The 24,906-nt window shown below is 33.1% G+C and overlaps 3 protein-coding genes and 2 pseudogenes across 3 annotated transcripts in view; 4 read left to right on the top strand and 1 right to left on the bottom strand.

Annotated features, from left to right (window-relative positions):
• LOC125870942 (receptor-like protein Cf-9 homolog) overlaps positions 1-22,087 on the top strand; it is a 244,979-nt gene extending 222,892 nt beyond the window's left edge. Inside the window, exon 2 of the mRNA XM_049551510.1 lies at positions 21,943-22,087. The gene's annotated coding sequence lies outside the window, so the exon portion shown is untranslated. The remainder of the gene's footprint in view (positions 1-21,942) is intronic.
• LOC125870857 (receptor-like protein Cf-9 homolog) overlaps positions 1-24,906 on the top strand; it is a 190,207-nt gene that overhangs the window by 149,536 nt on the left and 15,765 nt on the right. The window lies entirely within an intron of this gene.
• On the top strand, positions 10,434-16,271 carry LOC125860510 (receptor-like protein 9DC1). Its single transcript, XM_049540492.1, has 2 exons — positions 10,434-10,586; positions 15,852-16,271. The coding sequence occupies exons 1-2, from the start codon at positions 10,434-10,436 to the stop codon at positions 16,269-16,271; spliced, it is 573 nt and encodes a 190-aa protein (XP_049396449.1).
• On the bottom strand, positions 10,457-19,237 carry LOC125860519 (putative pentatricopeptide repeat-containing protein At1g10330; annotated as a pseudogene).
• On the top strand, positions 19,313-21,835 carry LOC125870931 (receptor-like protein Cf-9; annotated as a pseudogene).

A 24,906-nucleotide genomic window follows, 5' to 3' on the forward strand; every position in this document is an offset into this window, starting at 1 on the left:
CGGGAAGCCACGAGAACATTTCAACGAATCTGAGAGAAGCTCATCACCCAATAGAGTATCCTGATAAGCCAACATGTTTGAAGAACTTGCTTAACAAAAACAAAGTACCGAAGGAGAAAAAAGAACAAATCATCATTTGAACAACGTAGATTGGCATAATATCGACTTATGTACGGAGACTTATGTACTGGTAATGATATATTATACAGAGAGAGTAGTTGAAGTTTGATTCTGGATTGTTTGTTCTAATAGATCTATAATAAGTAACTAAGGACTCACGTGCAACACACGTGTCCAGGAACTAGTTGATTTAAAACTCGAATAGTCTATATCGTTGAAATTTAGAAGTCTTTCTCGTCTTTATTGATAAGTCGCAAATTTGAATTGCCAAAATTGAACAAATGAGGTTTCAAGGGAATAATTCAGTTTCCAAGAGTAGACTATAAAACACGAGATACCCTCATTCACTTCATCATTTCAATTCAATTTTTTGGGAGAATATCTTGGCGTCCAAAAAGAGGCATTCGAACCAATAAGGGAAACCCTATTGTGCTTCTTCATTCAATCTAATTATTAAGTGAATAACTCAACGTCCAAGAGGAATATAAACACGACGAAGAGGATACTAATTCACTTTCTCATTTTATTCAATTTATTTTTGCTCATCAAGTCTCGTACTAAAAAGAACTCAAATTATGTGAAGATGAGTTTGATTCTATTCAAATCTCATTTTCTCATTTAATCTATTTTATTGGTTCTGAATTTACGAACTATCTCTAATCGATATGTGGCTCTATTTAGTTTAGCAATGTTTGCACTCACTTTTTTCGTTTTTCTTGAATTTGTGATAAAATTGATTTTTCCTATGTTCAGTCCTAAATTTGATTGTTTTTTTGTCTTATGAGGTTGTTTATTTCACAACTTTGTATGAGTATATCTCAATCTAGTTATGTTTAATTAAAGTAAAACATAATGATGGTAAAAAAAAAAATCCTCTTTTGTTCAGTATGCTTGAATTACTAAAGAATGAGAAAAAAAGATGCAAATAATTAAGAACCAGAAATTTGAAGAATCGAGAGTGTACATAATTAATTAATTTTACATCTTATCATTGTCTTATATTAATTATTTTTAAATTTTATCCTTATCATTAAGTAATTATTATTTAAGTTAATTGGAGTATTAGTGGTCGAATTTAAATTTTCAAAGTAACATTAATAAAATTAATTTGGTAAAATAAATACTTAATTAATATTTTTTGTAATGAGAGTGCAAAATACAAACTAGACAAATATAGAAGCACGAAGGGAGTAATTCAAAACTTCCTATCGGAAAAAGATATAGAGTACTCCATGTGCAACAAGGAGTACCAGAGAGCACAATGAATAGTTCCAATATTACTGACTTCATCATTATTGTAATTTTCATATCTTCTGTTTATTTATTTATGTCCCTTTTTTAGCATAACAAAATATCTTTAACAAAATATAATTCAATATACTCTATTAAGAAAATTTATATTGTACAAATATAGTTGTATTTTAATATATAACATGAAACATGTCTAACATTTAACATCTATCAAATGTTCAATACAAATATCATAAAGTAAATGATAAGTAAAAATTAAAGCAAGCTAACAATTTCTTAAAGTTCAATAAAATAGAAAGTGTTACTTGATGAAAATATGTATAAACAAAAGTAGACGGTTTCATGAATATTTATAACAAATAATGGGAAAAAGCATTTCTGGTAAAGCTACAAATATATACATGGAGACCTCTTTCTGCCTCAAATATGTTGAAAATATAAATGATTACCAACAAAGTAGAAATAAATTAATTAGATAACGTACAATAAAACATCCAACCTAGACCATAGATATATAAGCAATTAAATTGTAGCAATTAGCAGTAAAACACTTTTTTTTTATCGAAAAAATATATTTACTTGAACATTTTTGCTGGAGGTGAGCAAAATACAACAAACAAAAAGAGTAGATTGTTGTGGAGAAAAAGGAAAAGAACCAAATGACTTTACATTTTGGTATCTTACTTATATAAAGTGCAAATTAAAAGATATGCAAACTCAAAGGACGAACCGATAACATTGAAAATGTGAAAGATGATAATTATGGAAAACTAGGGAATGTAGTCGCGCTTCGTGCGTGCGTTAAGATATATGTGTTAGAATCAATTTTCTTTCCGATTAATTATATATTCCACTAAATTATATTGTCCAATCTTGTCATTATCTTTTGGTTTAATTGTAGGGAGAAGGGTAAAAAATACTCATCAACTTTTGTTTAATAGCTAACTTTACCCTATGTTATACTATGTAACCATCCATAACTCCGCCATCTACAAATTTATTAATTGTATCCTTCAATTGAATGAAAAACTCCAAATCAAGTAAAATTACCCGTTTTTCTTTAAAAATAACATATCACCCAATTTTAACCGATGTCCGATCCTCTAACTATCTTAACCCATGTCCGACCCTCTTACTATATTAACCCAAACAAATTAAGCCTATGTCCGACCCTTCTACGTTTGCTTTGCTATGAGTAGTAATGATAGCCATGATTGCACTTGAACATAATGCAAGTTCATTTTGTTTTAGTATTTGAATAAAAAAAATATGGTGAATGATGGAGTATGTAGAAATTCGTTTATTCTCCATTAAAACACAATATGAAAGGGTGTGTCATTTCATTAATGTGATATGAAAAGATTAGCCAAAAAATTGATAAACTCATAACAACATAGTAGGCCAATTTATTAGATTAGAAGTAATATCAAATTAATTTAAGTTCTTAAAATTGAGAATCAATCATAGAAAAGATAAAATGAAGTCTTTAATATTGTGAATTGAAACTATTGATTAACAAATTGAACAAATGTGAATGTTTATTTTCCTTATCCTCTTTTCCTTTACACCTCTTCATTGCCTTCATACTTTTCCATTGCCTTTTTTTTAAAAAAATTGCAATAATAAATTAAAATATGAAAAGACAAAATTCAAATAAAGAAGAAAAAAGATAAATAGATTTATTGGCCATAGAAAAGTGCACATCTTATTGTCTATGCCTAACTTTAATTATTATATATAGCTTTATAGAGATATAAATAATAAACTTATTCATCTAATTAAATTAGGGAACAACTCCAAAAGAATAAGATCTAAAATTTCAAAAATTAAAATAAAATCTTACAAAGACTTAAATAATAATATAATTTAATGTTGGACTTTGCTCAAAGATCCCTTTTCTCCAACAAGACAGCAAGGAATTAAGAACATGACCTAGCGAATTAATTGGCACACTCTTTTGGAAGAGGTTGTATATGCTCCGTCTTTATGCTTGAAACACAATTTCTTATGCAGATACATCTCCTAGGCTCTAGACTAATTGCACCTACTTAACATAATTGCCATTACAAAACTTACATTATGTCATTAGAACATGACATTAGAAAGAATATAAATTATAGGAATCTAAATTAGAACTACATCATGCTATTCTTATTTTTCGAATAGTGAAGGTCCATCACCATATACACTTCATTTTGAAAAATGAAATTGATTATCTCATGATTTTTTTCAAGTATTCTAAATTCTTGATTCTTGATTCATATTGAAATATTCTAATAGAATACATGAAGTCTTTAAAAGGTTAAAATCACAATAAATCAAGGAAAAAGAAAAAATAAGAGAGCATAAACAATATACTAACAAAAGAAAAAGAAGTTACAAATACACATTTAAATCATGGCTTCCTCGAAAAAATTAGCACATCATTTTCCTCCATTCTTGTCACAAGAAAATCCAAGCTTCTGCAACTCAAAAGAAAAAGTGTAAAATTAAAAAGAATAAGCTTGTAAATGAGTTTCTGGTAAAAATGACAAGCTACAAAATTATGAGAATTTTATGAAAATATAAAGAAGAATGGAAGGTAAAAAGGTTTGTAACCGATTTGAAATTATAATTATTAATTAGTAAAACTCAATTAATAGAAAATAAATGTGATTGAAATTATTCCAATTTCAAAAGTATTTTTTTTAATAAAATGGAAGAGATATGAGAGAAGGAAGAGGAAGTGTCTTAGGTAAATTAATTAATTAATAGTATTAGGGATGAAATAAAAAAATATTTTAAATTTTCTGCTAATTTGTATGGCAAAGGATTAAATGAAAATGATTGAGCCAAATTTAATGGGGAAAAAACGTTTATGGTAATAAGTAAAATAGAGATAAATAAGATATTTTATTTTTAGAAAGTTGTAGATATAAAAAGTATAATATTAAATTATGATAATAAAAGGATAAATAAATTAGATTTTTTAGAAAATTATATTTTTTTTTAAAAAGGTAAAAAAAGGAATTTAAGTAAAAGTAATTAATTATAGTAAATAAAACGTTTATGGTAATAAGTAAAAGAAAGATAAATAAGATATTTTATTTTTAGAAAATTGTAGAAATAAAAAGTAATAATAATAAAAAGGATAAATAAATCAGGATTTGTAGAAAATTATAAAAATAGAAGGTAAAAAGAGGAATTTAAGGATAAGTAATTAATTATAGTAAAGGTGAAGAGAGATAAAAATAGTAAATTGTAGTAATAATGAGGAGAGATAGATAAGATATTTTAATTATTTTTTTTCTTCTTTTGGCAGATATTAGAGATCAAAAGAATTAAAAAAAAATTGATAAAAATAAATAAATGGTAATCCTGGCCAAAGAGAGGTGCCACGTCAGGCTATTGTTATCCAACTTTATATATATATAGATTGTTACCTTAATTTAATCAATCTAGAATATAATATTCAACTTATATGCACTCAATATCAGACATTACATTCATTTTGTTGGGATACAAAATCATTATAAATTACATTATGTATTCTACATGTATATTTATATAAGGATAGTGGAAAAGACTGACTATTAATTATGATTCCAGGACTCAACTTTTTAAAATTCGCACAGATTTTTTGGGGAATCTGCTCCCATGCGGTAAACTATCAAATCTAAACTGAACCTTGTCGCTCTTTTTTTTTTTCTCGCTAGCAGGAAGCACACAAGCAACGTGTGTTGCATGATTCTAGTCTGTTATAATGAAATACGATGGGAAACGTTAGTTATATTATAATAACTAAGAATAAATGTCCAAATTTTGTACAGAAAATGAATGTGCTTAATTTTGTCTTTATTTTATATAGTTTATCCTTTCTTACTGTGATCCGGAAATAATAATCATATTCAAGCCAAGGAGTTAGACCAACCCAGATAGACCATGTTATGGCCGATGAGATTAGGAAAGAAGCAACAAATTGATTAAGCGCTCTAGCGCGAAAGTCGTTAAAGGAATAATCTTTAAGCTAAAGGGTAAAATCGTAATCCATTTTTGAAGTAATATATAGTGATTCTTTCATTTTAGACAATTAACTCATTTAATTGATCATCCGAATGAGAATTACAAATCCCAATTAGTTAGCTTTGTCAAATACAGAGAAAAAACCCCAATCCATACACTCTTTCCATTGTTAATTTATATAAACAATTCTAGTCTCCCAATTAGCCCAAGTATCTGATTCTAGGAGTGATTCCAACATTTATTTATTTATTTATATACACTCTTTCCATTGTTAATTTATATAAATGGACTCTATCAGGGATATCTTATCTGTGATTTTAGTATACATGGTGAGATAAATAATCTTGAAACTAATTATTTGTTTTAAAAGTCAAGAGAATTACTTGCAATATTGTGTCTAGGACTTTAAAACAAAGAACCAAATTAAAAACGTACAATCCTAATTCTAATGTTATAAGGAAATGGAGAGACAAAAAGTTTAACCGCCAGTAAGAAGATGAATTTTGTCGGAACAAAGTATCAATTCCTCACGAAATAATGTTTGAAAGATTCTCATGGCTTTTTGTTAAGTCGTTAATGTGTGTACATTTCCAGACCCTGTAATTCTCTTGCATTCGATTCAAATTTTGTGGATATCCATAATTGTCGTTCTATGACCCGTCCTAGTGGGACAATAGTAGATTTTTCTTTGCTTAATTTGCAGTTCTCAATATACCTCATTAAAATTACATTCAATTCATCACATCTATTGGTGGTTTACGGTATTTTTCTATCTGGACTTAATGAATCAGTCCCATCAAAAATTGAAGTGATATTTTTTTATGGAATTTCTTTTTTACCTTTCAAGTCAAGGTGCATACATAGCTAACACTCTTATCTTAACTAAACAAACTTTTTTTTGAATTTTCAAATCAATTGTTTTGTCAAGGCCCATACATCACCATATACTGTTATAGACTTTTCTTCTTTTTTGTTTTTCTTCTAAAAAATTAATTGATTAACTAATTATTTCCTACTTGACTACCATTAAATTAAAGTTAATCTCCACGATGCATTATACTACGTTATGTAATATTGTATATACTTTGGTAAGACTAATAATGTGTAATAATTGGACCAGGACTACTTGCAGAGACTTGAAAATTGTGAAATTTTCGTCTAATATATACTAAAATATCAAACAAAATGCATTATAAGTGATAGAATTTTTCTTTCGTAGCTTTTATTTGAACTTTTCTTTGCAATGACTCGTGCATTAATTTGGGAATATGTAAATTCATTAGAAGTACTATTAGAATATAAGTTTGATCATAGTTAAGTTAATATTCAATCAAGTGTATAAACCAAATAACACTCTTATATATATATATATATATATATATTCTAACTAATCAAATAAAAAATAATTTTTGACTTGATATGTTTTTTCAATGTCTATACACCAAGAAATACTCTTATCCGAGCTAATCAAAAGTTTTAGGAATCTTTACCTTTAGGTCAAGTTCCATACACCAAGTAACACTCTTATCCCAACCAATCAAGAATTTTAAAGGTTTTTTTACTTAGAATTTTATTGTCAAGGTCTATACATCAATCAATGTATTTTTATCCTAACTAATGGAACTCTTTTTGATTTCTTGGTGTGAAAAGTTTTTTTCAAGGCATATACACTAATTAATACTATTCGACGGTGGTTTTGAGAAGAATTTAAATTGATTAATAATTATTTCCTATTGTTAAAGCTATTATTCTCAATTACATATTTTTTTTTTCAAAAAAAGTGTCATTTATTTTTGACGCTTTAATCTTCTTATGTTTTATTTGATTTCCTTTAGTCTTTGACATATGTCCAAAATGAACTTATATTAAATATCAGAAATTTGGAGTTAAATTTGAAATCAAATTCAAAGCAAAGACATTGAAAATAAAATAAATAGAAACCAATGAAAGAAGGTAAAAAATGAAAAGAAAAAAAAATTGCGTGTGTTTGAAAAAGTTTTAAATACAAGGCAAAGAAAAAAAAAACATAGTATGTATATTAACTTACTTTATATATTAGGCAAAGAATATAAAAATATATATTTTTTTTTAAAAACATATATACATGTGGTGTCGCGTGTATAACACTGCAACTAATTGAATTGAGTTGCGGCTCAACGTCAGCACATAAGGTGCAAAAAAATATAAAGGAAAAAAGTTTGTTGGGGGGTTGGGGGTGGGGGGTGATAGAAGCCCTGTAAATATAAAGCGTGTCTTTAAATTTCAATCATAATTCAAGGGGTATTTGTGGCTTTTCCTAATGTAGATTGATTAGATAATTTTCCTCAATTGTTAAAGCTAATATTCTCAAGTCATTCTTGTGCAATGACTTGTGCATTGACTTGAGATCACTACTCTTAACAAATCTTCTACTTATCAACTTCTTATGCAGGACTTTATTTGTACACCCAACAAACATAACATTGAAGCATTCTTATTTTATCTCCAAAATTAAAAGAACACACTAAAATTATCAAATTCCATTCTAGATTATCATAAAAGAAAAAAAAAATTGGCATTTTTGACTTGGAAGTTAAAGGTCTATACACCAACCAACACTTTTATCCTAACCTATCACTATTGTTTCGGAATTTTGACTTGAAATATTTTTTTCTCACGGTCTATACACCAATTATTACTGATCTTATTTTGACTGATTAAACTTTTTTGAATTTTAGACTTGAGATGTTTTTAACAAAGTCTATACATCAATTAATACTCTTATAGATTTTTTATCTTCTTCTTTTTTTCTCTAAAAATTTTAATAGATAAAATAATTATTTCTTACTTGACTACTATTAGATTAAATGACCTTCACACACATTGGGATGGTTACAATTTTTTTTTGTCAAAGTCTATACACCGATTATCATTCTTATAGTGTTTTGTTTCTCCTCTAAAAAAGAAAAGGTTATCCGGTGCACAAAGTAATCCCGCATTAACAGAGTCTAATAAGTTTAAATATGTGTCCTAGACGTCACGCAGAGACACTTAAGTGATGTTCCACAGCTCCCTTCACTTTTCTTTCTCTAAGACTTTAATTGATTTAATAACTATTTCTTACTGTTAGACATAATATTCTCAATGTGAATTTTTCTGCATTATGTGTGATGGTACAAATTTGACAAATGAGATTAATAATGCGTAACAATGTGGGTCTGAACTACTTGTAGAAAGTTGGGATTATGACGTTTTAAAACTAATAATGTATCAAATAAAATTGTATTATTACAATTGTTTTCATAATAGTCTAAAAAAGATTATTCAATGGAATTTCACTAGAAAATGTGATACGTAATTGACAACTCAAAAGTTGACTGAATGAGCTTCTTGGAATTGATTAGCGGTGGTAGATTTTTCCTTGCTTAATTTGTGGTTCCCAATATTTGTTTATCAGGACTTAATGAATCAGTCCCACCAAAATTTGAATTGGTTTTGACTAGATTTATTATTTACCTTTTTAAGTCAAGGTCTTTACACCATTTAACACTTTTATCCTAACTAAATAAGTTTTTTTTTTTTTTTGAATTTTCAACTTAATCGTTTTTGTCAAGGCCAAAACATCAACATCTACTCTTACAAAACTTTTCTTTTTTGCTCTCGAAACTTAAATTGGTAGAAGAGAAAAGGATAATTTTATATACCCCTCAACTTTATTATTTTAGATTTTATATACCCCTCATTATAAAAGTTGATCATATATATCCCTATGGTTACACAAAGGCCAAACACATAAGCAGACCCTTAAACTTGTCCCTAATTTTCATTTTGGCACTCCAACTCAACCTTGTTCCATTTTAACCCTTCAACTCCAATTTTTATGTTCTATTTTGGCACTTCTTAGTGATGTGGCAGAGTGTGTGCATCACACTTTCTCTAAGAGAGTGAAAGACAAAAAAGAAAAGTATTTTTTAAAAAAATAATAAAAGATTACCCTTCAACTTTACTTCTTTTATGTACCATTTAACACAAAAATACTAATTTTATGATTTCTTTATTTCTATATATGTTATTTAACTGCAATTTGCATTTTAAAAATTGACATTCATCCGTTAGTTATTGTAAAAAAATTAAAATTGTCGGATGATCATTGATTTTTTTATAAAAAAAAGTAAAAATTTCTTTTTAAGTGCTTCCCTATATTTTTGTGTGAAAAATAACCGACGAAAGTGCGTCGATTTCTTTCTTAAGAAAATCAATGACAACCCAATGAAGTCTATCGAGTTTCAATATTTTTTTATAGGGTTATTAATTAGCAATGAACATGAGCTTTTTTTTTTACTCGTATTTAGTTGAATGAAAAATTAGAAAGTTGATATTTGAGTTAGTTGAATGAAAAATTAAAAAGTTGATATTAGCTTCTTGTAATCTCTCAGGTTCCATTCCTAAACCTCTATGGAATCTCACGAGTATAGAGGGTTTGGACCTTGGTTATAACTATCTTGAAGGACCCATTTCTGATTTCTTTAGATTTGGAAAGATCAAGTTGATATATCTTAGAAATAACAACTTCGATTGCCAACTTGACTTCAGATGGATGCAACTTAATGCCGTAGATTTTTCATTCAATTCCATAACTGGTCCAATTCCTTCTAATGTAAGTGGTCCGCAAAACCTACAACTACTCCACTTGTCGTCAAAACCTTCCTGGATATTCTCCCTCCCTTCACTATTTAATTTAGACTTGGGTGATAACCATTTCAGTGGAAATATTCACGAGTTAAAGTCTAAAACATTGTTTCAAGTTTCCCTAAAACAAAATCAGCTGCAAGGTCCTATTCCAAAGTCACTCCTAAACCAGAGTGAGCTATATTACCTTCTCCTTTCACACAATACTCTCAGTGGACAGATCGCTTCAACCATCTGCAATCTGACAATACTGTTACTGCTAGATTTGGGCAGCAATAATTTGGAGGGAACAATTTGATACATTTGAGAATAGTTCATACCAAGGAAATGATGGGTTACGTGGATTGTCACTCTCAAAAGATTGTGGCGGTGATGTAGGGGTACCACAAACGATGAATCCCATTGTGCTAGATGAAGAAGGAGATTCAGCAATTATAAATTGGCAGGCGGTTCTCATGGGTTACGGTTGTGGACTTGTTATTGGACTGTCCATAATATGCATAATGCTGTCAACTCAATATCCAGCATGGTTTTCGAGGATGGATGTAGAATTGGAACACAAAATTCTTAAGAGAATGAAAAGGCACAAGAAAAGAAATTAGTATAGTGTGTAACCTCGAGGTATTCAACTTAATCTCTATCCTTCAGAAGATAACATTTTATATATCCACAAATTTTCTACCTCCTTCATCCTTAACGCTTTTAACTTTAATTTTTCATTTTTGAATTAGTAGGATTCAAGTCCATTGCATTGCTGGGATGCGAATAAAAGCTCTTACTTTCATAGTATGTGATGTTTCATAAAGTAATTTGTTCTGTTTCGTCAAGTGTCTGTTACATTTTATATGTTCCAGCTTTCTTCTGTTGTGACTCAACAAATTCAGCGTATTCAGTTGCGAGGAATAACCATAGAATTTCATAGAATGCAAAGAGATCAAAAGGGAACCCGAAATCGACAAAACTCATTTGGTTGCAGCCCCTTTTACTCCCATGTTGACTTACATCGTTAATGCTAGGGAAGAAATCATAGCATTTCCATGTGCAAACCTGCTTGTTAACCATCATAGCAAATAAAGACAGCATTAGTTTTCTTCTGTTGCAAGTCGACCAAACTTTACTTCACTTATCTATAGTATACTTATTTTATGTAATTAATCAGTTAGGTAATAAGAGCAAAAAAGTTGATATCAGAATTAGCCTTCATACATTGAACTAATAATTTTCTTTGTAACGAACTGAATTTCTGAGACAGACAGGCTCTTTTAGAACCAGGTAAAAGAGTAAGATAAAGATTCTTGCCTAAAGGAAAATAAAGATCTAGGAAATAGACGTGTTCTGGAGCTTATGCTCGAAACCAGTAAAGGGATTAGCTCATAGGAGTACTAGATGTTCTGTTACAGCAAGTAGTTAAAAATACAGAGCATGTAGCAAGCACAATACTTAGGAAACTAATTAAATAAGTCATTCTCAATAGCAGAGCTCGGATCAAATTGATTATTATTTTTTCATCTTTACAGATAATAAGCTTCTTTCTTATGCAACATGTTTATCTGAACAAGCTCTAGCTCCTTTTGAAACAAAATACGCAAGGCACAAGTTATGTATTACAAAGGCATAGTTTATTCCTACAGAACTTATATTATCTAAACGTTTGCCTTGCGAATTAGATACTACATAATTTATGTATCTAATCAGAGGCGGATCCAAAATTAACTAGAATGACCTCATGTTAATATTGTGGATCCGCCTAACAAACTGCTTCTTGTCAAAAGAAGGTTGCTCCTGAAATTTCAACAATATCAACAACCTTGACGGTTTCATCATCAACACCTTCAGCAGATGGATTCGCTCCCGATGTTTAAATCGGAGATAAGGTCATCACCGGAGAGAATTTTCTACTGCTCTGTTAACTAATTTCATAATTGGATCAGTTTTAATGATTTGAGCTGTAAAAATAATAATATAAGATGTAATAAGAGACAAATGATGTCAAGTCTTTTACACATTTCAAGTATACAATTTTAATTGTTATCTGCACACACCTATACCGACCTAACATTGTGGATGTCATAACACACTCCGGTGCAAAAGAGCAAAAGAGCAAAAGATCCTGATCTGTGGACTGAATTTTCCCATTTTGTAGTTCAATACTTGCTACTGAAGGGATGTTAATGCCAGCAAAACCAACCATGACAGCTGCAGCTCCATCCTGGTGGGACAAAATTCACTTCCCTTCAATGTGGAAGGACATACAACCCAAAGTCACATCATCATGCACGTCCTGTGACGGAGTGATTTTATTCACCGTGAACTTAAAGTCGGGTACTTTATGTCTTTGTTATGATGTCTCACGACAGAGTTGGAGAAAATTAGAAATCAAGGGGCTTCCTAAAGAGAGTTGTGTTAGAAATATTTATAGTTATGTAGATATTTAGTCTCTTTCCAATTGAGAAATTTTGCAGTTCTTGTGTTTTGTTTCTTGCATCTCGATATCAAGGCTATATGATACTCACCTTTAGAACTAAATAGGGTAAATACTTACTCGTACCGGTCAATTAGTTAGTATTCCAATAGAAGTATAAACAAATATTTATTTTGAGTAGTTGTGTGTTCTTTTCCCTTGTTCTGTCTTATTATGTTGTCACGCCCCGAGCCTACACCCTAGACGTGGCTGGAACTCAAAGACCATTGTTGGCCCCCAAGCGAACCCTTGGCTTGACTTTCTTAACTCAGCGGAAAACTCAATGCAATGCAAGGTTAGAAAACAACCTAACTGATACAATCTGGCCAAAAAGGCAACTCAAGTCTCAAAATAGAATATTGACATATATACATAGATGAGAGACTCAAAACCAACTGACTGACTGTCTATGAAGCCTCTATATCACTGAGATGGATGTTGGGACAGACCCTGCAACATCCTAATAAAACAAAACTAAGAGAATAATATAATCGAGTCCTCCGGAACACAAGGAGGCTCACCACTGACTCTGAAATGCTCAGCTGGATCAATGGCGTGCTGAATGCTGACCCTGGGTACCTGTGTCTGTATCGTCATAAGATGCAGGCCAACTGACATCAGTACATTGAATGTACAAGTATGCGAGCTGGAAAGCTAAACCACAACTTAAGCTGCAAAAGAGTACAATGGAACTCTTACCTTGGCTCTGATCAACTCATGAATAATTGAACTCAATATATAAAGCAATAAGACGCATGCAATATATAAAGCTTGTAAAACAGTGTAGACAACTTAGCTGTTAAAGATAAAACAATAACAACTCACTTTACTTATATAAAAGTAATATAACTTTAGTGGGAGATTCTTTAACCAACAATCACCACTATGAGCCNGTAGACAACTTAGCTTGTTAAAGATAAAACAATAACAACTCACTTTACTTATATAAAAGTAATATAACTTTAGTGGGAGATTCTTTAACCAACAATCACCACTATGAGCCCTAGTGGTGATACAACATTTTACCTCACGTTGCCCAAGGACCATCCTATACCTTGCCGTGATATAGAAAGCTAACTTTACTTAGTGAATCCACTAGCTTAACTTTACGGATTCATCTAAAAAGTATGACACGTTAACTCCCATGTTGGCGCATGGTTCTTATGGAGAGTTGAGTTTATATGAACTCGTGTCCCCAATTCGGTGCTCAAGACTACTCCCAAAAATACTTAGCTCATAAGTGTTTTAAACACATCTTTCTTTATTTGAGATAATTACTCAAAACTTACCCCGAAGGCTCACTTGGAAACGAAGTTCCATTTTCTTGAAAACTAGCCCAAAGGCTCTCTTGGAAACATAGTTCCTTTTCTTACTCAAATGTAAAAACATTTAGAAACTTCTTTTGGAATACATAGTTCCCTAGTACTTTTGAGAATGAACTCAACTTTAAACTCTTTACTCAACTTGAAACTCTTTACTCTTTACTTGACTTGAAACTTGAGCCTTAAAATGAAGTTAAAACATTCAATAAAGACTCTTGAATAACTTTAAAAACTTGCTTGACTTGCTTCTTAACTCCCGAGCTTAACTCTTAACTTCACTTGACTTGGAAACTAACTCTCCTTTGAATTGGAATTATGAATTCAAGGTGTTTGATCTCATGTTATGGATGAGTTCTTGACGTTTAGACATACCTTGGAGTGTTGGAAACAACTATGAAACATAGGTACAATACCTAGGAACATGTATGAAAAAGTGGGAAAGGAATGGGAAAACTTGGCGTTCTGAGAGGCGCAGAGCGCCAGACCAAAAACTTCAGAGGAAGCCTGCTGGCACTCTGATGGGCGCGCCGCCCCAAGGGGGAAAATTCAGAGCCCCTCTTGGGGCGCGCTGACAGGCGCGACGCCCTACCCTTTTTCCCCGAAAACTAACTTTTCTCCTTAGTTTTCTCCAACTCTAAACCTTCTACACTTTAAAGTTTCCAGCCCCAAACACTTAAAGTCATGAACCTCTCAACATACAATAGATTCAACTCAGAAACACCACCTGAAACATACACCAAACCAACAAGAACTTAAACACAACACAACTACAACTTCAACAATTACAACCAACAACTTCAACAAACATATTCAATCTTTTCTCGAAATTAAACGAGCTTGGCATGTGGGGGAAAGAACCAACCCAACACTATGAACTCACATACCTTAATAGGGATCACCCTTGAAGAAAACCACGACGATCTTTACGAAGTTTGCTTCTTCTTCTCCTTTCTCTCCTTTTCTCTCAAGAACCCTAACTCTTACTCTTTTTAAAAAGGGAAAAACTGATCAAAAATCAGTCTTACACCTTAATATATATTCAAAGACAAGGCTAGGGAAAAGACCAAAATACCCTTACAATTTCCGGACGGATTCCCAGCCAACTGCCCAACTTTCAAAGGGCATAACTCGCTCATACGAACTCGGAAACGAGCAAACTCAGCGGAGTTGGAAATTTTATTCCACGGAATTTGCAAACATGACTGGAACTACACCTATATCAGCCTGAGCTAGGAGATATGACTGTTCAAAGTTGGCCAAAAACTCACTTTTTCCCATCACCAAATTTCCAGATTTTAAAATCCTTCCAAAAATGACTATTTCCAATTCTAAGCCTCTTCATAGTTATTTCAAATTGCCGGACGTTACATATGTCCACAATTGTCACATTGATGCGTTCAGGGAGTAGACACCAAGTCTTTCACTTCATAAATCATAAACATGTTATAGCTGCATTTGATGTTAAATATGAAAACTTTGAAATTATCACATTGTATAATGCATCTCCATGGACCATGGGTGAAGAATTACAATTTGATAGAGGTGAAGGGAAAATTAGCGGTCATACATTATGTGAAATGATGAAGTGGATACTTCGACTTGTGGATTTTAGAGCAGACTCCAAAAAGAGAATGGGAGAGACATATCATCGGCGTTCCCTTGATATGGAATGATATAAAACCTAGATTTATATTATCCTTGATGGCCCGTAACTAATCTAGCAGGAAAATCGGTTTCACTAATTCCACGTCCAAAACCAAAAGTGAATGAGGCAGAAGTGATGATGTGCCTAAACTTCAGGTATATACTTGACAAAAGTACTGCGAGTTCTCATCCAATCCTAGGTGTTTATAGTTATGTAGAAAGTTTCATTCTACTTGGTGCACTTGTTTGTGGTTCAAATGATTGTCCATCTACAACATAAGGCACAAGTTTAACTTTAACCTCTAAAGACGTTCTCATCCCATCACACTGCTTTATAAAACAGAGGAATCAATGAAATGACTCCACGATTGTCTCCGATGTAGGCAAAGTCAACAGAGTTTAACTTATCTCATAATGTCTTGGAAGGTCATATACCAGTGTCACTGCACCAATTATCTGTACTTGAATCATTTGATCTCTCATCCAACAAAATCAGCGGAGAAATTCCACAACAACTTGCATCCCTCACATCACTTGAAGTCTTAAATCTGTCTCACAATCATCTTGTTGGATGCATCCCCAAAGGAAAACAATTTGATACGTTGGAGAACAGTTCATACCAAGGGAATGATAGGTTACGTGGATTTCCACTCTCAAAAGATTGTGGCGGTGATGAAGGGGTACCACAAGCAATAACTCCATATGGGCTAGATCAAGAAGAAGAAGAAGGAGATTCAGCAATTATAAGTTGGCAGGCGGTTCTCATGGGTTACGTTGTGGACTTGTTATTGGACTGTCCATAATATACACAATGTTGTCAACTCAATATCCAGCATGGTTTTCAAGGATGGATGTAGAATTGGAACATATAATTGTTACGAGAATGAGAAGGCACAAGAAAAGACATTAGTGTGTAACCTCCAGGTATTCGACTTAAGCTCTATCCTTCAGAAGATTACATTTTATATATCCATAAATTTTCTACTTCCTTCATCGTTAAAGCTTTTAACTTTAATTCTTCATTTTTGAAAATTGCAGGATTCAAGTCCACTGCTTTGCTGGGATGCGAATAAAAGCTTTTAATTTCATAGTTTGTGATGTTGCATAAAGTGTTTGTGTTTTGTTGCATAGTTTGTGATGTTTCATAAAGTGTTTGTGTTTTGTTTCATAGTTTGTGATGTTTCATAAAGTGTTCGTTAAACGTAGCAAGACTTATCTGGGTGACATGGTCTTTTTGTGTGATGGTTGATCCTAATTCAGCCCTATAATTCCGGTTCATATTCATACTGATGTATAGATATTTGACAATAAAACAGAACATGCTAGATTTTTTTAAAATTAACAAATCCCATATACCGGAACTCACAATCATATATCTTCTTAATTACTATCCGTATATGAGACTCTTAACACTGAATGCGGCGATCTAAAGCCTCCACATAACTATAAATGTCTTGGATGCGTGATTCCTAATTTCCTCCAGTTCTTTCTGATGATATCATAACAACTATAATACACATGATTCTCTTTCCGGAGTCTCCTTTAAAATCCAATAGTCAATGTATCCACTTACCGCTCCATAATTTATGACTGCTAATTTACCATTCACCTCTATCAACTCATAAGAGTACACTTAGTGAGATGCATTCCACAGTGTAATAATTTTGATTTTTTCAAATTCAACATCAAATGTTGCTATTGCACGTTCCAGAACCTTAAAATTGGAACACAGAATTATTACGAGAATGAAAAGGCACAAGAGAAAATATTAGTGTGATGCAAATAAAAGCTTTTACTTTCCTAGTTTGTGATGTTTTTGAAGAGTGTATTTTCTGTTGTTCATCTTGTATTCCTAAGATACTTAGAACAAAACTTTAAAAAAAACTTGATAAGAAACAACAAAGTTTAAAGAGTATTTTCAAAACTAGAAAATTAATACTAGCAGAGAAAATAGAATCAGAAACTAATTAGAAACAATATAAAAATATTTTTCTCAAAGAAAAAAAATCGAGCCCACTGAATGCACAGTGTCCCCTTAAGGAAATTATTCCCCTCAAGTACCCGAGGTTAACGGAATATATCCTCCCAGGATAGAACGATCTTATTCACCGGTGTATCGGTACCTAAAACCACGGTGTCAGGGAACCACTCAACGGCAGTAAAGTACACTTTGAATACTAGATTTAGTAGTAGAAGAAATTCAGAAAAATTCTGTTCTTAAAATGAGAGGAAATCCCTCAATTTATAGAACACAAATGGTAGTGTGAAAAGGTTCTTATTGTGCCTTACCGCAAAGGTCACAAACCTTTGAAAAAGTCACAATCTTTCGGAAAGGTCACCACCTTTCATAAAAGTCACAACTTTTCATAAAAGTCACAACTCTTCATAAAAGTTGCAACTTTTCATCAAAGTCACAACTCTTCGTAAAAGTNAATTAATTAACTAGCAAACCGCTCCATCACTTCTCAGGGTAAATAAAAAGATTCAGAAAAATGAAGAGAAAACAAAAAGAATTACCTCGCCAAGCAGACTTTGGAACCAGGTTTGCTGTGCATTTTCACAAAAAATGTATCCTCCTTGATCTGTCAAGCTATGACATCAGCTTTCTTTAAGCAGTGCTTCAATCTCTGTGCAAAACCAATATGAAGGACCCTTTTAGCTGATTTTGATGAGTCCAGATTTCACCACCAAGCAGGCTCATCGACAATTTTGCAAATAAAAGCTGCTACAGTTATCAGCTATATTAAATAAAAATGTGGGCCGGAACCTTCTGTATTCCAGCATCTAACATTGCTTTTCTTAAGGAAACGGTGGGATTCCACCTCTCTGCGCCAGCATAAATGCTTGAGAATGAACATATCGCCCTGAATGATTCGGTTGCGATTTAAGCAATAGTTGAGCTACTCCGTTTCCCAACTCAATGGCTCCATGAAGTCTAAATGCACCCATCAGAGCCCCAAGACAGTAGCATGAGCTTCAAAAGGCATCTTCTTCATGAAGCCATAATGTTCCATCTTAGCTACAACTCCGAATTCACATGACACTGATTCAACCAATTGAAAACCGAAATTGACAAGCCTGGTACTCACACAAGCTGATAGAACTGCCATGAAGGTAACTCATTTAGTTGCAGCCCATTTGCTTCTCCCTACCATTCAAAGCTAGGAAAGAAATCATAGAATTCCAATGCAAACCTGCTTGCTAACCATCACATTAAATACCTTCAAAGCATATACCAAACAACCCATCTTCCCATAAAATGCGATCAACGCAGTTGTCATGAAGACACTCAACCCCTCATTCCTTACCATGTACTTGCCTCCCTAGATATAACGCCACTCCAAAATCCAAAAACGTGCAAGAAGAAAACTACTAACAAAAGTAGCTTCATTTGGCTTCAATAAACCACACTTCACATCCTGTTGTACCATCATATTCTCGAAAAAACTACAGCAACCTCAGAGCACCCGTTCTTCATGTACCCATGAATCATACTAGTCCATGAATAAACATCTCTATAAGGCATGCGAGAAAACATCAAAAACCCAAGCTCATATCCCCATTTTCCCCACAAGCACCAAGCATCACATTATACGAGACAACACATGGTTCAGGAATTTCATCAAACACCTTGCATGCTTCTTGGAATTGATCACTCCAAAGTTACAAGTAGTAGATTTTTTTCTATGCTTAATTTGTGGTTCATCCATTGGTGGTTCACAAAGTTTGTTAGTAAATTGTCTTTTGCATTGTGCTATATAAACCTCATCAAAATTATTGAATAGAGACACAAAGCAAGAATTGGAAAACTTAATACTTTTTATATATATTTTGAGGCGCGAAAATGGGCATTGCAAAACTTGCATTGTTTCTGCTATACGCATTTCTCTGTCAACTTGTTTTCTCTGCTATACCAATGATCAAGCCCTTGCTCTTCTTCAATTCAACAACACGTTTACTATAAATCTTGATGCTTCTTCTAGTGATTACTATCCTAAAACAGTTAAATGGAATAGGAGCACAGATTGTTGTTCATGGGATGGAGTCAAGTGTGACGAGACGACAGGACAAGTGATTGAGCTTGATCTCAGTAGCAGCCAACTTCAAGGCAAGTTCATTCCAACAGTAGCCTCTTTAAACTCTCCAAACTCAAAAAGCTTGATTTGTCTTATAATGATTTTTCCGAATCGCTCATTTCACCTAAATTTGGTGAGCTTTCTAGTTTGACGCATCTTGATTTGTCATATTCAAGTTTTAGAGGTCTAATCCCAGTAGAAATCTCTCGTCTTTCTAAATTACAAGTTCTTAGTATCCAGAGTAGTCTATTAAGATTCGAAACTCACAATTTTGAACTGCTCCTTAAGAACTTGACCCGATTAAGAGAGCTCCACCTTAGACCTGTGAACATCTCTTCCACCATTCCTCTGAATTTCTCTTCTTATTTAACAAATCTAGAACTTTCAACCACGCAGATATATGGGATATTGCCCGAAGGAGTTTTCCACCTCTCCAACTTGGAATCTCTTGATATATCATCCAATCCCCAGCTCACTGTTAGGTTTCCCACATTCAAATGGAATAGCAGTGCATCACTTATGAAGTTAAATCTCAGTAATGTGAATGCTATGGGCAGGATACCTGAATCATTTGGTCATCTAACTTCACTGCGTACATTGAGAATAGCTTCTTGTAATCTCTCAGGCTCTATTCCTAAACCTCTATGGAATCTCACCAACATAGAGGAAATGTTCCTTGTTGATAACCATCTTGAAGGACCAATTTCTGATTTCTTTAGATTTGGAAAGCTCAGGTCGTTATCACTTGGAAATAACAGCTTTGATGGCCAACTTGAGTTTTTATCCTTTAGCAGATGGACGCAACTTGAATCATTAGTTTTTTCATTCAATTTCCTAACTGGTCCCATTCCTTCTAATGTAAGTGGTATGCAAAACCTACAACGTCTCTACTTGTCATCAAACCTCTGGAATGGGACTATACCTTCCTGGATATTCTCCCTCCCTTCACTTGAATGGTTAGACTTGAGTGATAACCATTTCAGTGGAAACATTCAGGAGTTCAAGTCTAAAACATTGGATCGAGTTGTTCTAAAACAAAATCACCTGCAAGGTCCTATTCCAAAGTCACTCTTAAACCAGCGTGATCTATATTATCTTCTCCTTTCACACAATAATCTCAGTGGACAGATTGCTTCAACCATCTGCAATCTGAAAACACTATGAATGCTAGATTTGGGCAGCAATAATTTGGAGGGAACAATCCCACTATGTTTGGGACAATTAATACAACTTTTAGTATAGGAAACGAACTTGAGGTCATTAAACTTGACGGGAATAAGCTAGAGGGGAAATTCCCGCAATCTTTGATCAATTGCAAATATTTAGAAGTTCTTGATTTAGGTAAGAATGAATTGAAAGACACATTTCCTAAATGGTTGGGAGCCCTACCTTATTTGAAGATTTTGAACTTGAGATCAAATAAGATCTATGACCCTATAAAAGATTCAAGGACTGACAACTTGTTTGCTCAAATTATAGTCATAGATCTCTCATCCAATAGATTTAGTGGAGATTTACCGGTGAGACTTTTTGAGAATCTTGAAGCCATGAAATTAATTGGTGAGAACAGTGGAACCCGAGAGTATGTAGGTGTTATAAATTCTTATTATTACACAAATTCCTTGATAGTGACAACAAAGGGACTGGAGCTTGAACTTCCTCGAGTTTTGACTACAAACATAATCATAAATCTCTCTAACAACAGATTTGAAGGTCATATCCCAAGCATTATTGGAGATCTCGTTGGGCTTCGCACGCTGAACTTATCTCATAATCGCTTGGAAGGTGATATACCAGCATCACTGCACCAATTATATGTACTTGAATCATTGGATCTCTCATCAAACAAAATCAGCGGAGGAATTCCACAACAACTTGCATCCCTCACATTTCTTGCAGTCTTAAAACTCTCTCACAATCATCTTGTTGGATGCATCCCCAAAGGAGAACAATTTGATACGTTTGAGAATAGTTCATACCAAGGGAATGATGGGTTACGTGGATTGCCACTCTCAAAAGATTGTGGCGGTGATGAAGGGGTACCACAAGCAACAACTCCATTTGGGCTAGATCAAGAAGAAGAAGAAGGAGATTCATCAATTATAAGTTGGCAGGCGGTTCTCATGGGTTACGGTTGTGGACTTGTTATTGGACTGTCCATAATATACATAATGTTGTCAACTCAATATCCAGCATGGTTTTCGAGGATGGATGTAGAATTGGAACACAAAATTCATACGAGAATGAAAAAGCACAAGAAAAGACATTAGTATGTAACCTCCAGGTATTCAACTTAATCTCTATCCTTCAGAAGATTACATTTTATATATCCATAAATATTCTACCTCCTTCATCGTTAAAGCTTTTAACTTTAATTCTTTATTTTTTAAAATTGCAGGATTCAAGTCTACTGCATTGCTAGGATGTGAATAAAAGCTTTTACTTTCATAGTTTGTGATGTTTCTTAAAGTGTTTGTGTTTTGTTTCATCAAGTGTTTGTTACATTTTATATGTTTCAACAAATTCAGCTTATTCAATTGCGAGGAAAAACCATAGAATTTCATATTAAACTGTAACATGAAATATAAAAAGTATTCCGATTTCTCGCATACTTTGAGATTAAAAAAGTATTCCTCGATATTGATCAATATATAATAACTTGAAAACAATAGAGTTGAAACGTTGAAGAAACAACTTTGGATACTAAGGTTTAAATCGTAGCAGAGATATCACATTTAGGAAGAAATCCAGCAGAACCGCTTAATTTGATGAGTCATGACTTCATCACGATGCAGGCTAAACTGTGGGCTGGAACCTTGTGTATTCCAGGATCTAACATTGCTTTTTCGCACCTCTCCGTCTCAACACCCAAAATGATTCTATTGCGACTCAAGCAATAGTTGTGCTACTTCATTTCCCAACTCAATAGCTCCACCAAGTCTACAAGCACCCATCAGAGCTTGTAGACAGTAGCATCAGCTTCAAAAGGAATCTTCTATATGAAGTCGTACGCTTCCTGCAGTAGATCAACCACACAATCATAATGTTTCATCTTAGCTGCAAATTTGAATTCACGTGACATTGCTTCAAACAATTAGAATCTGAAATCGACAAGCTTGGCACACACAAGCTGATAGAACTGCTACGAAGGCAATCTCATTTGGTTGCAGCCCCTTTTACTCCCATGTTGACATACATTGTTAATGCTAGGGAAGAAATCATAGCATTTCCATGTGCAAATCTGCTTGTAGAAGAGTAAAAGAAGTTGATATCAGATTTTTCCTATTTTGTAGCTCAATGCTTGCTACTTCTTGTACTGAAGGGATGTTAATGCCTGCAAAACCATGTTCTATTTTATTACGTCAAATACTTCCCCTGTACACCAATGCCAGATGATGTCAGTGTGTCAAACTTCACTGTTAACTAATGAAAAACATGAATGAAATCCTATTAATTCTCTTGTGGATTTTGTGGATATCCACAGTTGTCGTTCAATGACGCATTCAGGGAGTAGACACCAAGTCTTTCATTTCCCAAACTTTCCTGAACCTGGAAAGCACCACTTCAGCTTGCTTAATTTCAATCTAGCAACAACGGTTAGGCTACAAATTTTTCCTTCTTTGCCCCAATTTCCTTATTGCATTCCTCTTCAAAGAACCTTTGTTCTCAAGGTCGGAGAATATATTAATGGGTTAAATATAGAGTTGATGATGTGTTTAAACTGAAGGTATATACTTGACCAAATTAGTGCGATTTCTCATCTTCCTCCTGCACAATTGGTCTCCCTATGCTTATGGTACCAAAAGCTTTCTCAACGCTGAATGTCATTGCTGCAACTTGAGTCTTATACCAAATGACTAACAGAATAGTTAAGACCAATGAGTGTCGCAGAGAGAGTTCTTTCAAGCTTTGGGTGAAAACATTTATACAGAACTCTGCATATATTGATTCTCCAACAATAATATACAGTTAATGGTAAAAACCACACCTAAACTATCATATTTTAACTTTAATTTAGGCATAGTGGAGATATCTATCATTCTAGTAGCAATCAAAATCATAAACATGTTATAGCTGCATTTGATGTTAAATATGAAAACTTTGAAATTATCACATTGTTTAATGCATCTCCATGGACAATGGGTGAAGGGGACATTAGCGGTCATACATTATGTCAAACGATTAAGTGGATACTTCGACTTGTGGATTTTAGAGCAGACTCCAAAAAGAGAATGGGAGAGACATATCATCGGTGTTCCCTTGATATGGAATGATTTAAAACCTAGATTTATATCATCCTGCATGGCCCGTAACTAATCTAGCAAGAAAATCGGTTTCAATAATTCAGAATCCAAAACCAAAAGTGAATGAGGCAGTGGTAATGATGTTCTTAAACTTTAGGTATATGCTTGAGTAAAGTACTGCAAGTTCTCATCTGATCCGAGGCGTTTATAGTTATGTAGAAAGTGTCATTCTCTTTGGATAATTTTGTTTCCAAGTTTTACCTGGAAGGCATTTTCAGTACTGTTTGTTCGTTTTATCACAAATATCTTTACATATTGTAATTAACTCAATGATTCGAATTTTCCAAGTTTGTTCTGTTTGTGCACGAGGCTACGTACTGGTCACGTCTCACTGCAGCAATCAAGCCTAAATTGGAGTGACATCTACTTGGAGGACCATTGGCATGTAGAACAACATCATACATAGCAAAGTCAATAGAGACTGTGTATGTTCCTTCTCTGTTTATTAATTAGCTCTTTTCTCTGTTTGTTCAACTACTTTCTCTACGTTAGATCGGGCTGGGACACTGCACTCTTTCTTTCTCTGTGGGTCGATTACGTGCATTGGAACTGAAAAGGGTTCTATACATAAACAGTTTTTCTTGCTTCTTACCTCTTATCTTATTGTACGAGATAATCCAAGAGAGAGAAAACTCTGGGAACATACTACCTTAATAGCATTTCAGTAAAATAGAAATGCTTCTGTTTGATTACTAAGGTATAGATAATCAAAGCAATTACATATGTATGTGTATGCATTCCGTAAATTCAGTTATCGAACTTATTCTAATTCAGTCCTATGTATGTGTATGCATTCCGTAAATTCAATTATCGAACTTATTCTAATTCAGTCCTATAATTTTGGTTGATATTCATATTGATGTACAAAAATTTGACAATAAAACAGAACATGCTAAAAATATAAAGAATTTTTTAAATTAACAAATCCCATTCTAGATTATGAGAAAAAAAGAAGTTGGCATTTTTTACTTGGAAATTAAGGCCTATACACCAACCAACACTTTTATCCTAACCAATCAATATTGTGTATCGTCTATGTAGCCATCCAACTTTTTTTT

This window comes from Solanum stenotomum, chromosome 1 (assembly GCF_019186545.1).
Source record: "Solanum stenotomum isolate F172 chromosome 1, ASM1918654v1, whole genome shotgun sequence".
Lineage (NCBI taxonomy): Eukaryota > Viridiplantae > Streptophyta > Magnoliopsida > Solanales > Solanaceae > Solanum > Solanum stenotomum.

What these genes read in the sequence shown, in the direction of transcription:
- LOC125860510 (XM_049540492.1), top strand. Translation starts at nt 10,434, where the DNA reads ATGAATCCCATTGTGCTAGATGAAGAAGGAGATTCAGCAATTATAAAT. An exon ending in CATGGTTTTCGAGGATGGAT is followed by an intron (nt 10,587 to 15,851) that starts GTAGAATTGGAA and finishes TCTCCGATGTAG; the next exon opens with GCAAAGTCAACAGAGTTTAA.